Source organism: Acyrthosiphon pisum, chromosome A1 (genome assembly GCF_005508785.2).
Source record: "Acyrthosiphon pisum isolate AL4f chromosome A1, pea_aphid_22Mar2018_4r6ur, whole genome shotgun sequence".
NCBI classification, from domain to species: Eukaryota; Metazoa; Arthropoda; class Insecta; order Hemiptera; family Aphididae; genus Acyrthosiphon; species Acyrthosiphon pisum.
The window spans coordinates 118,449,373-118,466,084 of NC_042494.1; the positions used below are offsets into that span (position 1 = coordinate 118,449,373).

General features: G+C 32.0%; 1 protein-coding gene across 1 annotated transcript in view; it reads left to right on the top strand.

The window, feature by feature from the left end:
• Positions 1–4,363: 4,363 nt before the first annotated feature.
• The window catches only part of LOC100162326 (DNA-directed RNA polymerase II subunit RPB1), a 22,967-nt gene continuing 10,618 nt past the window's right edge, over positions 4,364–16,712 (top strand). The window contains exons 1-17 of the mRNA XM_008189458.3: positions 4,364–4,856; positions 4,945–5,077; positions 5,150–5,286; positions 5,409–5,564; positions 5,640–5,933; positions 5,999–6,159; positions 7,253–7,474; positions 8,430–8,687; positions 8,751–8,961; positions 10,600–10,809; positions 12,678–12,846; positions 12,917–13,215; positions 13,294–13,516; positions 13,588–14,049; positions 14,950–15,155; positions 15,913–16,047; positions 16,107–16,398. Coding sequence (XP_008187680.1) covers positions 4,779–4,856; positions 4,945–5,077; positions 5,150–5,286; positions 5,409–5,564; positions 5,640–5,933; positions 5,999–6,159; positions 7,253–7,474; positions 8,430–8,687; positions 8,751–8,961; positions 10,600–10,809; positions 12,678–12,846; positions 12,917–13,215; positions 13,294–13,516; positions 13,588–14,049; positions 14,950–15,155; positions 15,913–16,047; positions 16,107–16,398 — 3,646 coding nt within the window. The 5' untranslated portion in view covers positions 4,364–4,778. The remainder of the gene's footprint in view (positions 4,857–4,944; positions 5,078–5,149; positions 5,287–5,408; positions 5,565–5,639; positions 5,934–5,998; positions 6,160–7,252; positions 7,475–8,429; positions 8,688–8,750; positions 8,962–10,599; positions 10,810–12,677; positions 12,847–12,916; positions 13,216–13,293; positions 13,517–13,587; positions 14,050–14,949; positions 15,156–15,912; positions 16,048–16,106; positions 16,399–16,712) is intronic.

The following is a 16,712-nucleotide window of genomic DNA, read 5'->3' on the forward strand; positions in this document are numbered from 1 at the left end:
GACGTCTTTAAAGAAACCTGGTGCAGAGATCTGCTTAATGAATAACGGAAAACAAAAAAAAAAAATGTATAACAATTAAAAAAAAAATATTTAGTTACACAAATACTTAAGCAAAAGGAAGTGCGATCACTGGATGGTTTCTTCCTTCACCCTATTCATGTTTTTTTTTAATATAATGTAGCACATATTCTCATTATGCCTATGGGTATAGATTGTATATTATCTAATAAAAAAAAAAAAAAAAAAAAAACGCGAGTTATGAGTATTTTAAAATTGTAAATTTTTTATACATCTTAAAACACTCATAACTCGCGTTAAAATTAAAATATACTAAAAAGAATTACCTAGATAATAATCTTATCTTTAGATTTTATAAGAGGTCAATTCACTCTAGTTTTTAAATTAACGGAGCTACACGTGTTCTGCTGAGCGTGAAATTTGCTATGTTACGCACTTGTAAGACGGAGACAACATATGTGGGTATCACGTCCTCTTAAGTAAAAACCACAAACTTGGTATAACTTTGATACTCTGGAGCTAAATCATACACTTACGTGTGGGTACGAACAGCACAGGGTCCGCGATCTACCGCAGGTAGATTGCCTACCTGATAATATACTGCTGCGAATCAGAGTTATAATTCTGGGTAACAGAAAAGTTAAGATAAGTTTTGAACATCATACACCGAATATTAAATAAAAAATTGAACAAAGTTTGAGTCACATAGAGCTGATACATTTAACGTGTAACGAAGTGCACGGGATCAGTTATTTTCAATGAAAATATATTTATCATTAATAGCAATAGAAACATTTCAATACGTTTTCATTAACCATTTTTATATTTACTTGTCGATCACATTAAACGATAAAATTTGAATGAAAAATTATACATTTCATCGTCCGGAAGCAAAATAAACAACCAATAACGGGTGAAGCTGTGACGGTATTCCTCATAACTGGTAAATGTTTCCTAAATAAAGAACAATAATTAATGAGAGCTTATGAGTATTAAAATTCATACAGTAGTCTACTTAGTAACGCTCTAGAAGCTCGTGGTCCTGCCAGGGACAGATCGGGGTTCGCGGGGGGGGGGGGGGAGGAGGGAATACCTGCCCAGCGGGCAGACGGACGACCTAACAAGTAATTTTAACCTTGTTATTTAAAATAACACATGTATAGTGGCCCGGCTCCGACTCCGGTCACTAGACTCGATGACCAGTTAGAGTACCTAACATTAGTTTATAGAGGATCCATACGCCTACCGGCTCCGGTTACCAAACTCGAGGTCCTGAGTAACAAAATACCAACATAATAGAGATATATACCAAGAGTTAATAAAAAAAAAAAAATATGAATATTCGTAGTAGGCGCGTGGTAAACTAGTGTTGCGTGAAAGCGTGAAAATCGCAAAATAGCAAACTTCATAAGCTGTAACTTCAAAACTAAGTCTGTGCGTCAAATTTGGTCTTTCACCATTGTTTTCAGCGTGCCTAACTTCATTAGTTTAAAAAAAAATGCAAAAAAAAGGGTGTCCGGTAAAGTAGAAATATACCGTTTTATTTGTAAGTTATTAAATATTATTGTGATTTATATTTTTTTTGATTCAATATTTATTAATTTATCATAGGTTTGGTTTTGGCCCAATTGGTCATTAAAGCAATATGCTTGTTGGAAAATATTGAAGTTGAAGGTGCGGTTTCTAGACGGACTATTTTTAGGTGAAATATTCATAAGTCATTAACAAACTTGTATTGAGAGCTATGAAATAAGACATATTCGTTTAGACATAGGTTCACTAAACAACTGTTTTCTAAATGGCCCAGTAGTTAATGTACTTTGTCCGGTTGGGTCTGGTAAATCAGGAGTTAGCACCTATGACCGGGAACTTCTTGCGGCCTACCAAGCCGTCAGACATTTTCTCCACACAATTGAAGGCAGAAAAACTACCCTACGTACCGACCACAAGCCTTTGCTGTACATGTTTGCGACAAAGTCCGACAAACATAGCGATCGGCAGGCACGGTACATAAGTTTTTTGGCGCAGTTCGTGCACGTCGTCGAGCACGTTGACGGGGTACGTAACGTAATTCCGGACGCGCTGTCCAGATTAGAGGTCGCATGCAACAACACCACCATTCCGGTTCTGAGCCAGTTCGCGGCAGATCAAGCACGCGACCCGGAGTTACAAAAGTTGTTGGACGGTTCCACCCCTTCCTCGTGTCGCTTGTTACCACAGCAGACGGAACACGGGTTGGTCTACGTCGATACCGCACACGGCAAGGCCCGGCCATACGTCCCGGCTATTCATCGGCGCACTATAGTCACTGCTCTTCACAATCAGGCACATCCCGGGTATCAACGCAACGGTGAAATTAGTAACTAGCCGGTATTGTTGGCCAGGCATGTCTCGGCAGATCAGGGTTTGGACAAGAGTGTTGCCAAAAACTGCCAAAGAAGTAAGGTCCACAGACACACCATTTCTCCGATCGCCTCTTTCGCGTTGCCAGATCGCCGTTTCGGGCATATTCATATCGATATTGTCGGCCCACTACCTCCGTCGCGTGACCATCAATATATTTTGACGTGCGTGGATCGGTTCACTCGTTGGCCCGGAAGCTTGGCCCGATAAAAAACATGTCCGCATACACCGTCGCCGAACTGCTGGTGTCACAGTGGATTGCCAGGTTTGGAGTGCCTGATGTTATAACCACCGACCAAGGGAGGCAATTCGAATCGGATTTGTTCAGTCAGCTGATGACGTCGTTCGGTATTCAGCACCTGCGAAGTTCGCCGTACTACCCGCAGGCCAATGGTCGAACGACTTCACCGTCCATTGAAGGCCGCCCTCACTGCGCACGATTCTCCGCAATGGACACAACGATTGCCCATCGTCCTTCTTGCGTTCCGAAATTTGGTCAAACCTGAGCTCGGTTGCTCGTCCTCGGAACTCGTGTACGGTACAACGCTGAACGCTGCGATTACCTGGTGAGTTTTTTTCACATCTCTACTCCCACGGTAAAGGAACCCCCCGAATTTCTCAGGTCTCTCCGTTCCCAAATGCAGTCCCTACAGCCGACGCCTGGCACGAACCACGGATCGCAAACTGTGTACATTCCCAGTCAGCTGTCGTCTTCCAGCCATGTGTTCGTGCGCGTCGATGCCAAACGCCCCCCGCTCCAGCCTCGTTATGACGGACCCTACGCTGTGCTAAACCGTCGCGAGAAGGCCTTCCAAATTCAAATGCATTCGAGGCAGCCGTGGATCTCAGTGGACCGGCTGAAACCTGCTTTCATCCTCAACGACAACCCACCCGCGGACCACACCTACGCAGCCAGCGAAGTGGTGCAACCTGCATCGAACAAAAAACGCGTCCGTTTTTGTTTCGCTGGGGGGGAGTAATGTGGCGACGGTTGTCCCACAATACGTTGTCTGTTCCCCAGCGGTCGTAGTGGCGTCGGAACGTCACCGCGCACTCAGTCGCAGTTTCACGGTGCCCGTTTTCCGTTACGTTTTGTCACGCCGCTCCGCGCTTGCCATTGTCCGCGATTGAAATAGAATTTTCATTATATCATTTATACTTGCTTATACTTATACTTGCTACAGCAACACAAAATTATACGTGTTATTTTTACTCAATAAAGTTAAACAATTATTTAAAAATTCGTCGACAATCTAAATCCTTTCCCTAACCTCTAAAACCCTTGCCGCCGGAATAGTCTTTAGATTGCCGCAAATTATATGATAACTATATGTGAACTATATGTTAACTATATGTATGTATTAACTATAAATTGTATACAGGACCTGGTTACTCAACGACCCTATATACATACCACGATTTAAGATATAAGATATAAGATATAGGTTACTCAACGAACCTTATATTTTGGTGCGCTTAAAATCATGAACTAAGATAATATTATCTTAGTTCATGCTTAAAATTAACGATCTTGTCATAGCAAGAATAACAGTTAGCGCTTTTGCATTATAGTGATTTCTCTTGGTACTACAAAATATATCAATTTAGATATACAATATTATGTATTGGAGCGCTAGTAGTTATTCTCACATAGTTGATCAGCTGTTAGAAATCAACATATAAGCGCACCACTTTTGTTGTGTATGTCGTTGAGTAACCTGTGTATCTTAAATCGTGGTACATACATCATATATGACGTATTGACGCATTGACCATTTGAACTTCATGGTAACATGGTATACCAAAGTTTGTTATTTTGGTTAACCAGAAGTATACATATAGATATTATTGTTCTATACAGTTTCTATATACTCATACTTGTATACCGACTGTTCCAGTGTCCCCTACTACCTTTTAACATTTACCTTTCTTTCGGTGGCGGGACGTGTGGCATCATGCTTTTTGTGCCACTATCCACTATCCAGTATCCAGTTCCAGTATCCACATTCGAGTATTCGACGCGTTTGTTGTGTGAACACTGACTGAATACGATTTTCGTCCGAGTAATCGTAAAGATAATTGTCAATTGATATTGTTAATAAATATTTATTATCGTTGAATGAGCAACGGCCTTTTTGTCTTATGCTACATTGCATGGGGGTCCGTGGACGGATTCACCTGTTGGCGTGTCAGTTTTTCGTCGTGTACTCGTATTTAAACCTTGTAAGACTATAATTATTATTTTCCACGTTACATAATAATTTATAGTTAAGCTCTAGTGCCGTGATATTTGCGAAAATCGGTAATATCCTAGTAATCCATGAACTGATACGAACGTTAAACAAACTTCAATAGTCATGGCAGCCAGCGATTCAAAGGCGCCAATCCGAACTGTCAAACGTGTGCAGTTTGGTATATTATCTGCGGACGAATGTGTTAGTATACACGAATTATTGTATAACCTTCATTAATGTACTAATTATTTTAATCCTGCAACATTTATTTACTATGTTACCATTTCAGCGGCGCATGTCCGTCACCGAAGGAGGCATTCGTTTTGCAGAGACGATGGAAGGTGGACGCCCCAAGCTTGGTGGGCTCATGGACCCCCGACAAGGGGTTATTGATCGTTTCTCAAGATGTCAAACATGTGCAGGTTGGTGATAGTGTTCAAGTCTTCAATTGTGTGTTTTATTTTTATTTTGATTAATTTTTTTTTATCTAACAGGTAACATGACCGAGTGTTGTGGACATTTCGGCCATATTGAACTGGCTAAGCCTGTATTTCACATAGGATTTCTAACCAAAGCCATAAAAATTCTACGTTGTGTCTGCTTTTACTGTTCCAAATTATTAGTTAGCCCTGTAAGTACGGTGTATATTGAACGTATAAAGTAATATATTAATATTATACAGATATTACCTAAACTGTATGACATACAAGACATTGTGTTTATTACTAGTATTATATATATATATTTTAATAGACTCATCCCAAAGTAAAAGAAATTGTTATGAAATCAAAAGGACAACAGAGGAAACGTTTAGCTTTTGTTTATGATTTATGTAAAGGCAAAAATATTTGTGAAGGAGGTGATGAATTGGACATCAATAAAGATAATATTAATGATTCAAATATGCCTGTAAGATTAATTAAGATGCAATACATTAATTTATAAGATTAAAGCAATTGTTTATAATGTCCACTATTTTAATAGCCAAAGAAACAAGGTCACGGTGGATGTGGTCGTTATCAGCCAACTATAAGGCGTGTTGGTTTGGACTTAACAGCCGAATGGAAGCATGTCAATGAAGATTCTCAAGAGAAGAAAATACCACTTACGGCCGAAAGAGTTTATGAAATTTTAAAACACATTACTGATGAAGAAGTTGTAATTATGGGAATGGACCCCAAATTTGCACGTCCTGATTGGATGGTACTGACAGTACTACCTGTTCCTCCTTTGCCTGTACGTCCAGCAATTGTTATGTTTGGATCAATGAGAAATCAAGTAAGTTCATCTATGTGACTAAAGTAACCATCCATACAATTTTTAATTGTGCTTTTATATTATAGGATGATTTGACTCATAAACTGTCTGACATCATTAAGTGTAATAATGAATTAATTCGTAATGAACAGTCTGGTGCTGCTACACATATTATAGCCGAAAACATTAGAATGTTACAATACCATGTTGCAACTTTGGTTGATAATGATAGTCCTGGCCTACCGAGGTAAATTTATATTTGTGTAATTTATAGAATACCTTTATTTATTAAAAGAAATTTCTCATATTATTTAAATGCTTTTTATAACATTAATTATACATTTTTATTTCCAACATTTTATACATTTACTTATGGAAGTACCTAGGTATTGTTTCGACTTTATAACATTTTAATATTTAACTGGTATGGTTTTTCTTTTAATTTTGTCAAAAAAAAAAAAAAAACCTAACCTTTTATTAATGTATTACAATATGAATAGGAATACCTATCACCTGGCTACCTGGCTATATTGTATTAGATAAATCACTTAATAAAATAGAAATAAAAAGTATGTATATCTATAATTTGTTAGCAGGATGTTAGCTATAGGCGCAAAAAAGTGTTTGAAATTTGAGGGAGTTGAAGATTTTGGTATAGAGATGAAAATATTTTCATAGATTCCAATTTTGAAGGGATAAGTGCTTTTTTGTGAACGGTGTTTGAAGCTTTTTATCTTTAAGTTACCTAAACATTATTTAATTTTAAATTTTGTTTTTTTTTTAATATAAAGAAAGCGTTAATATATATGCTGCTACAGAAATAGTCAAAAGCAGTAGCGAGGCGTGAGATTTTTGGTTGGAGAGAAACTGAAAAAAAAAATGGCACTAATATGCCTAGACTCCTACCCCTCCCCCCCATTTTTATTTTATCTATATGGTAAGAAATAAATGTTCAAAAACTAAAAACAAACTGGAATATTATATTAAAAAAATTAAAAATGTTAAAACTTCCTTAAAATGATAATTTAATACAATAACAAATTCAAATGTACACATTTTTTTTCGTATGAATAATTAATAATTCCATCTTTAAAAAAGGCATTAATTAAACCATCAGCCCATCGACCATGAGTATAAATTACATTATAAAACAATAAATATTAAGAAACACGTACGGCATACCTATCACGATAGCGTGACAATGGGAATTATCTTACATAATATGGCCCAAACATATTTTATTTAACTTGTCAACTCACATTATGCTTGTACACATTTGAAATTTAATATTTAACTTGTACATTTTATAGTATATAATTATACTTTATTTAAATTTTTAGAGCAATGCAAAAATCTGGCAAGCCTTTAAAAGCAATTAAAGCTCGTTTAAAAGGTAAAGAAGGCAGAATCCGAGGAAACTTGATGGGAAAGCGTGTAGATTTCTCTGCGCGTACTGTTATAACACCTGATCCTAATTTACGAATCGATGAAGTTGGCGTACCTCGTACTATTGCTCAAAACATGACCTTTCCAGAGATTGTTACTCCATTTAACATTGATCAGTAAGTATAAAAAAAAATAATACTTTCCATTGTATATTACCAAGCATGATTTACGAAGCATGCTCATCCCCCTCTTTTTGTCTTTAATAATGCAGTTATCTAAAATCTGATTTTTAGCGTTTTTAAATATGGGTTAGGTTAGACCATATTTTCAAGTTCTTGGGTTTTTGTACGGAGTGTCCTGTGTAATACAAACTTCTATTTTTCAAATGATAACTCTTACTCCATATTTTAACCCTTATTTACTGTAAATTGTTTAGTTTTTCTGGAAATTTTGACATATCAAAATCAAAATCTGAACTATTAGTTATTGATTTATTTAATTTGTGTATAAATGATAATAATTTCATGATAATGGATTTGAAAAATATGGAGGCTATGGACACTAAGGTCATTTAAAAATTTTTTGTAATTTATATTGATCTAACATTTATAATTTGTATTAATGGTCCGAGTAACTTTAGTAAATATTAGATTCAATAATATATATATTTTTTATTTTAAAACTATTTTTAAGGACTATTATTCATAGTATAAACATTTTAATAACTGAAAAATACTCGTTAAAAATGGGTACATCAATGTTTTCAAAAAAATTATCCAGTAAGTAATTTATTGTAATAAAGGATGGTTCTCATTTGAAAAATAGAAGTTTGTTTGTCATAAACACTCTTTGAGTAATACACACAAATTCAATCATTTGAAAATATGGTCTGAGTATATTTAAAAATTTCAAACACATAATTTGAATAAATTCATTATTTAATGGGAAAATGGGGGTGAGCATACTTGGTGAGGAATCACCATATATACTTATGTCGTAAAAATTAAATCAATTAATTAAGAGCTTATGGTCCTTGAATTATGATTTAGTGACCTTTAATTAGTCCATACATTTATCGACTTGTTTTGCAATTCGGCATTAATCATATAAAATAAATTTTGTATTTATTAGAATGCTGGAATTGGTTCGCCGTGGTAATTCACAGTACCCTGGAGCCAAGTACATTATACGTGATAATGGTGAAAGAATTGATTTACGTTTTCATCCTAAACCTTCAGATTTACATTTGCAATGTGGTTATAAAGTTGAAAGACACATAAAAGATGGTGATTTGGTAGTTTTTAACAGACAGCCTACATTACACAAAATGAGTATGATGGGTCATAGAGTGAGAGTTTTACCTTGGTCTACATTTAGAATGAATTTAAGGTAAATTTATAAATTAATCATAATATAATAAATAGCGAATAATATCTTATTTTTAATTATTAGTTGTACATCTCCGTATAATGCTGATTTTGATGGTGATGAAATGAACCTTCATGTTCCACAATCAATGGAAACAAGAGCTGAAGTAGAAAATATTCATATTACTCCTAGGCAAATAATTACTCCCCAAGCTAATAAACCTGTCATGGGAATTGTACAAGACACATTGACAGCCATCAGGAAAATGACAAAAAGAGATGTATTTATTGAGAAGGTAATTGATTTGATAATGTTATTATAATTTATAAACTATCATATAATATTCAATAATTTATAAAACTCAATTCTTGTTAATAATAGCATTTTATTACTGTCTGCTATCATTGGAAGAGAAATTATAAAGGGTAATATATTTTTAAAATACCTTAGTAATTTTGAACCTTATATTTACATATATATCAAAATTATTAGCTAAATTTAGTTATTTTAAATGGTTTTGTTTCATTAAACCAGTGCTTGGTAATAATAATTTTAATGAACTCCAAAATACTGGTAAATTAGTATAATCATGATTATTGATTTGTATATTGTTGATTTACTTTTTAAATTTAATCAAATATTATATTTTTAGTACACTTGTTAGATTTTTATTAAAAGTTATATTTTAAGCTTATACATTTGTTGGTAATTTTTTTTTTTTAATTCACAACTGCCCAACTTGTTAAGTTTTTTTTTACTAATTTTGAGTAATGATTATACAATCGTATATATTAAAAAAAATTAAGTAATTATTATAATGTAATATTCTGTTATTTGTTAATCTAATGTTCATTAATAATAGGCTATCATTGATAGCATAATATTTCTTAGTACTTTCATCATCTCAAAAAAATGTATAAAAGAAATTCGAAGTTGATACCTATAGTGTTTATTGATTTAAAATGTGATAATTATTGTTATGGTTATCATATATACAAATATATGATATATACAATATAAATTAAATTAAATATTAATACTTATTAGTTATTAGTTTATTACTTATTACTTAGTACTTAGATACTCAGTCCTTTTTCAATAAAAGAAAGTTCACGCTTATTACATATTTTAATTTTTAACTGAACGTAATTTTGTTATATTTATTTTTGATTAAGAATGTTAGACAAAACAATTACTATTGTCTATCATTGAATATTGTGAAATAAAATAAAACAATCATCTAGCATCAAAATCTTTTTTAAATATTTAATTAATTATTTTGTAGGTTACAAAAAAAAAATTTAGTTATCCGTTACACACTCACACTACTATCTTCTTAGTCGCGTTAGTTGCAAAAAATACATACAAATTGATATGCCACTTAATTTTCAATAATTCTGGTTTCGTTTGTTTTTTGGTTGTTAGTTTTTTTCAATCGGTTTTGTATACACGGGTTTTGGGTTATGATATTTATTTGGGTTAATTCAGGTTTCGGGTTACGTTCGGGTGCACAGCCCTGCTAAAAACATAACATAAATTATTTAACGTTTTCCATGCACTGACTGGAGAAAATATACATTTTATTTATAGTAATTAAATAATAATATTTTATAATATTTTTTTTTTTTAATATGTATAACAAAGTTTGGATGTATGGTTATCATTAGTCATAGGTGATTTCATCATTTGATAACTTAATGTTGGATAACTATAGATTTGGTCACAGAAAATAATATGATGGAAGTTTAATTATTAGTTAGAGATATTTCAAATTTTTGATTACTCAAAAATAGTTATTTAATCTCCTAGTGGTTATGGGAGGACGGTAAATTTAAATTGTATCCCACATGTTAAAAACTCTGGCACGCCTATCTGTTGTCTAACAGGTATATAATATATGACATGGATTTTACAATTTTATTTTATTTTTTAGGAACAAATGATGAATTTATTAATGCATCTTCCCATCTGGGATGGAAAAATGCCAACTCCTTGTATATTAAAACCAAAACCAATGTGGACCGGAAAACAAGTCTTTTCTTTAATTATCCCTGGAAATGTCAATATGATTCGAACTCATTCCACTCATCCCGATGAAGAGGATAATGGACCTTACAAATGGATATCACCTGGTGATACAAAGGTTTGTATTTATATTTAATAAATGTTAAATATCAGACAATTTACCAATGAATATAATGGTCTTTTTATCGATGGTAAGTACTAAATACTAAATTAGATACTATAACATAGATAATTGTGTAAGCAATTACATAAAAATATTAACTAAATTTAATTATTTTAAATATACTCTGTTCAATGAGAAAACAACAGACTCGATGAAAATCGGTTTGGTCTGCACATGTCCATGTCTGCCACTGGCCGATGACTATAATTGTCGGTTATCAGGGAGAACTAGTTGCGCGTGTGGCACTTCCATAATATTGTGTTGGTCACGATTGGGGTTCTTGAAGCGGGAAACGAGGCCCCAATGAGCTTTTGGTGGTCAGTCTACATCCGCAAAAGCTGTGCGCTATCTCATTGAACAGAGTGTACTTTTGTTTTATTGAACCAGTGCTCGTTAATAATAGTTTTAACAATAATTTTACTATTATCTCCAAAACACTGGTAAATTAATATAATCTAAATTTGAATATTTTTGATTAATATTTTTATTAGATCAAATTTTTCATTTTTAGTACACTTATTAATTATTAGACTTAATTATTTTAACTAAAAGTTGTATTTTAAGTTAGAGCAAACTTATTTATACATTTCTAGGTAACTATTTTAAATTATCTTTTGATTAATCTTGTTAAGCTTTTGTTATTATTTTTGGGTAATGATCAAAAAGTCATATTAAAATATATAAAATATGAAATTTAGACATTCAGTTGTTTGTTAAAACCAATGCTCGTTAATGATAGCATGTTATTACTTTTTACTATCATCTCCAAAACATTGGGAAAAAAACTAAAAGTTAATAAAGGTTTTTATTTGTTTTAAATACCATGATTATTCTGATCTTTTTACAAAATTTAATTAAATATTAAAAGTATTAACTGCATACTTAATGTAGCTATATTATATAGTTTATTCTATTAAACCAGTGCTCGTTAATAATAGTTATAATAATAATTTTACTATTATCTCCAAAACACTGGTAAATTAATATAATCTAAAATTGGTATATTTTTGATTAAAATTTTCATTAAATCAAATTTTTCATTCTTAGTACACTTATTACTTATTAGATTTTATTATTTTAACTAAAAGTTGAATTTTAAGTTGTAGCAAACTTATTTATAAATTTCTAGGTAACTATTTTAAATTATATTTTGATTGATCTTGTTAAGTCTTTGTTATTATTTTAGAGTAATGACCAAAAATGTATATATTAAAAAATTTTAAACATCACATTCAGACATTCAGTTGTTTGTTAAACCAGTTCTCGTTAATAATAGTGTTAATAATAATTTTTCTATTATCTCCAAAACACTGGTAAATTAATATAATCGAGAGTCGTATATAATTGTTTAATTTTTTGTAATTAAATCAAATATTACATTCTTAGTACACTAATCATATTTTATTTTCAGCTGTAGTAAACTTCTTTATACATTTCTAAGTACTTTTTTAATTTCTCAATAGATACATTTTGTTACTATTTTTGTAGTAGTTATACAGTTATTTGTTAAACCAATGGGCGTTAATGATAGCATGTTATTATTTAATACTTTTTCTACTATAATCTCCAAAATATTGGGAACAAATCTTTTTTAAAAACCTTATAATCTAGGTTTTTATTATTTTAAATACCATAGTTATTCTGAACTTTAAATATTATTATTAAACCTAAATAATAAATAGGTTATAACTTATAAGTATAACCTATTAACCATTATTAGTATTAATTATTAATTTAATTGCTCGACATAATTTTGTTTTTTGATTAAATAAAATAAAATGTTTAACATAATTTTATAATTGTCTATATTTGTGTATTTCTAGGTAATGGTTGAGCATGGGGAGTTAGTGATGGGAATTTTATGTAAGAAGACTTTAGGTACATCAGCTGGATCATTGCTTCATATATGTATGTTGGAATTGGGACATGAAGTATGTGGACGGTTCTATGGTAATATTCAGACTGTAGTTAATAACTGGCTTTTATATGAAGGTAATTTATAAACCATTTATTTCATACCAAAATAAATTGTTCACAATTAATTTGTAACTTTTATATTAAGGCCATTCTATTGGTATTGGTGATACTATTGCTGATCCCCAAACTTATTTGGAGATTCAAAGAGCCATTAAAAAAGCCAAAGAAGATGTAATAGAGGTGATACAAAAAGCCCATAATATGGATCTTGAGCCAACACCTGGTAACACTCTTCGTCAGACTTTTGAAAATCAAGTGAACAGGATTTTAAATGATGCTCGTGACAAAACTGGAGGTTCTGCTAAAAAATCTTTGACTGAATACAATAGTCTTAAAGCTATGGTAGTGTCTGGTTCCAAAGGTTCGAACATTAACATTTCTCAGGTACATTATTTAATAATGCTAATGTCCTATTAATTATTTTCTTATTTATTAATTAATTTAATTTTTGTTTACATCTAGGTTATTGCTTGTGTAGGTCAACAGAATGTAGAAGGTAAACGTATACCATTCGGTTTTCGAAAACGTACATTGCCACATTTTATTAAAGATGATTATGGTCCCGAATCAAGAGGTTTTGTAGAAAATTCGTATCTGGCTGGATTAACACCTTCAGAATTCTACTTCCATGCTATGGGAGGTCGTGAAGGTCTTATTGATACTGCTGTTAAAACTGCCGAAACAGGTAAATGTGGAGAAAAAAATCTTTTTTTAAAGTTACAATTATATATTATACATATTTATTTTTTCTTAAAGGTTATATCCAAAGACGTTTGATCAAAGCTATGGAATCTGTTATGGTTCACTATGATGGAACTGTACGTAATTCAGTTGGTCAGTTGATTCAGTTGCGTTATGGAGAAGACGGTCTTTGCGGAGAGGCAGTGGAATTCCAAAGTATTGCTACTATAGAACCATCACACAAGAAATTTGAAAATGAATTTAAATTTGATGTTTCAAATGAAAGACATATGAGAAAAATATTCACTGAGGATGTTTTAAAAGATATGATGGGTAGTAATGATACTGTAGCTGAATTGGAAAAAGAGTGGGAACAATTAACTAATGACAGAGATACTCTAAGAGAAATATTTCCTTCCGGTGAAAGCAAGGTAGTATTACCTTGTAATCTAAAACGTATGATTTGGAATGTTCAGAAAATTTTTCACATCAATAAACGAGGACCAACAGACTTGAATCCTATAAAAGTTGTGAATGGTATACTTTCAATATCTTTATTAATAAAGTATTAACATATAATATTATATACAAACATATTTTTTAACATAGCACTGGTTAGTTGCTTACAATTGGTAGGCTGAGTTTATTTAAAGGGTGCACTAAAATTATATCACTGTAGTAGTCAGGACTCTTCAACACACTGCTCGCCGGCCCTCCTTGTTTTTGAGGCTCGCAAACTCATTTTAAGCTTGTAATTTTTAATCATTTAAATATCGTATTTGTGTCACCTGAAACATAAAAATTGCCGTGGAATTTTCTATTAAAGACGCTTACCTTTTTTTAAACCCGTACAATTATATTACAACTATTATAGAATTCCCACGTCACCCGCTTAACAGAAGTGGAAGAGATACCTATCACAGTCTACAATACTACTGAAAAGCTTGAATTAAAAATGTTGTCATATCACTAAAATAATATTATATTTACATAATTTAATTTGTTTTATTGATCCTTAAGCCCGACATCTATGGCCATTAGCTGTTGGTAGGGTTGTATTGTGGTGGTGGTAGGATTTAGAACTGTGAGTTTTTACACTTTTGTGTTTGTGTTTGGCAGAATTTTTAAGTGGGCACCCGTAAGTATCTACCATGCCTGGGTGGGGGATAGCAGCCTTTCTCTCTAGACACCGCGACTGACCGAAGAAAAATGCTGCCCGTAGCCGAGATAAAACCGGCGTTGGTGTGCGTCGCAACCGACGCCTTGGTCTGCTCAGCCAATCCGTCTCCCAATTTAATTTTATATTCTAATTAGTTGTCATTTGGCCTGTGAAATATTTTGTCTCATACAATATCTATTATTGTGTTCTCTAAAATTAATCATATTTCTTATTTCTCTAATAAAATGTATTTATGATATTTTTGTTTGTGATTACAGGAGTTAAAAAGCTATTGGACAAATGTGTCATAGTAGCTGGTGAAGATGAGTTGAGCAAGAAAGCTAATAAAAATGCAACTTTGTTGTTTCAATGTTTGGTGCGATCTACTCTGTGTACTAAATTAGTATCTGAAAATTTCCGCCTTTCTTCCGAAGCATTTGAATGGTTAGTTGGTGAAATTGAAAATAGGTTTAAACAAGCTCAGGTTAGTATTTTTGAAAATTTTAATATTAATTAGGGCCCTGATGTTGATGACTATTGCATCTTTTATTGGAATATCATAGATGATGCTCTCTTAGCTTAAAATAACATAGACATTTCTAACAAATTTAATTTTGCATTTTTTGCATTTTTAAGTAATTTCAAAGGGGGCTGCTGTCGATAAAAAAAAAATGCCTTTTACATGAAAAAGCCAGGCAAAACTGAAGGAATTTGGTTTGATGGATTTTAATTTTGAAAACGGATTATGATTGATTAACAGGTCAAGTTTATTGGGTTTGAATAGAGGCGATTTTTAATATTCCGAATATTGTTAATGGTGTTGTGATGAATAATATAATTAAAATATTTATATTATATTTGAAGTTTTATGACAATTTTACATTATTTTAAAAATTGAGAGAAAAATTACAAGTTAATTATTTGTCACTATTTTTTTATATTTTCGACAAATCAACAAAAACAAGCACACCTTTTTTTTATGTCTATTACGTCAACTTAATATATGATTATAAACTGTCATTTTTAATTTAATAATAAATAAATAATTTTATTAACTCAAACAGTTTAAAATGTTTAAGTCATTAGCAAGCAATTTTAGAGCTATTTTTTTTTGTTTTGTTTTTCATGTTATAAATGCGGCTTTTTTTTACATTTTGTAGGGTTTTTAGACCATCTAAATTCAGGCCCTATTTATAATCCTAGCACATATGTACACCAATAACTAATTATTGCTTTTTCAGGCACAACCCGGTGAGATGGTTGGAGCATTAGCTGCTCAAAGTTTAGGAGAACCTGCTACTCAAATGACATTGAATACTTTTCATTTTGCTGGTGTATCTTCAAAAAATGTAACTCTAGGAGTACCCAGATTAAAGGTAATTTTTTTATTACAATTATTATTATCAGTAAGTTAATGTTGTCATTTAACTTTTAGGAAATTATTAATATAAGTAAAAAGCCCAAAGCCCCCTCACTAACTGTATTTTTAACTGGAGCCGCTGCTAGAGACGCTGAAAAGGCTAAAAACGTATTATGTCGGCTTGAGCATACAACATTGCGTAAAGTCACAGCAAATACAGCTATTTATTATGATCCTGATCCTCAAAATACGGTTATTAGAGAAGATCAAGAGTTTGTAAATGTCTATTATGAAATGCCTGATTTTGATCCTACACGAATTTCTCCATGGTTGTTGCGAATTGAGTTGGATAGAAAAAGAATGACTGGTATTTAATGAAACTAAATGTGTTATTGATTAAAAGTAATTAATAATGTATACATAAATTATTTTAGATAAAAAATTGACTATGGAAGCTATATCTGAAAAGATCAATGCAGGATTTGGTGATGATCTCAATTGTATATTTAATGATGACAATGCCGACAAGTTAATTCTACGTATACGTATAATGAATGGTGAAGATGGAAAAATGAATGGGGGTGATGATGAAGATACTGTTGATAAAATGGAAAGATGATATGTTCCTGAGATGTATAGAAGCAAACATGTTATCTGATATGACTTTACAAGTGAGTATTC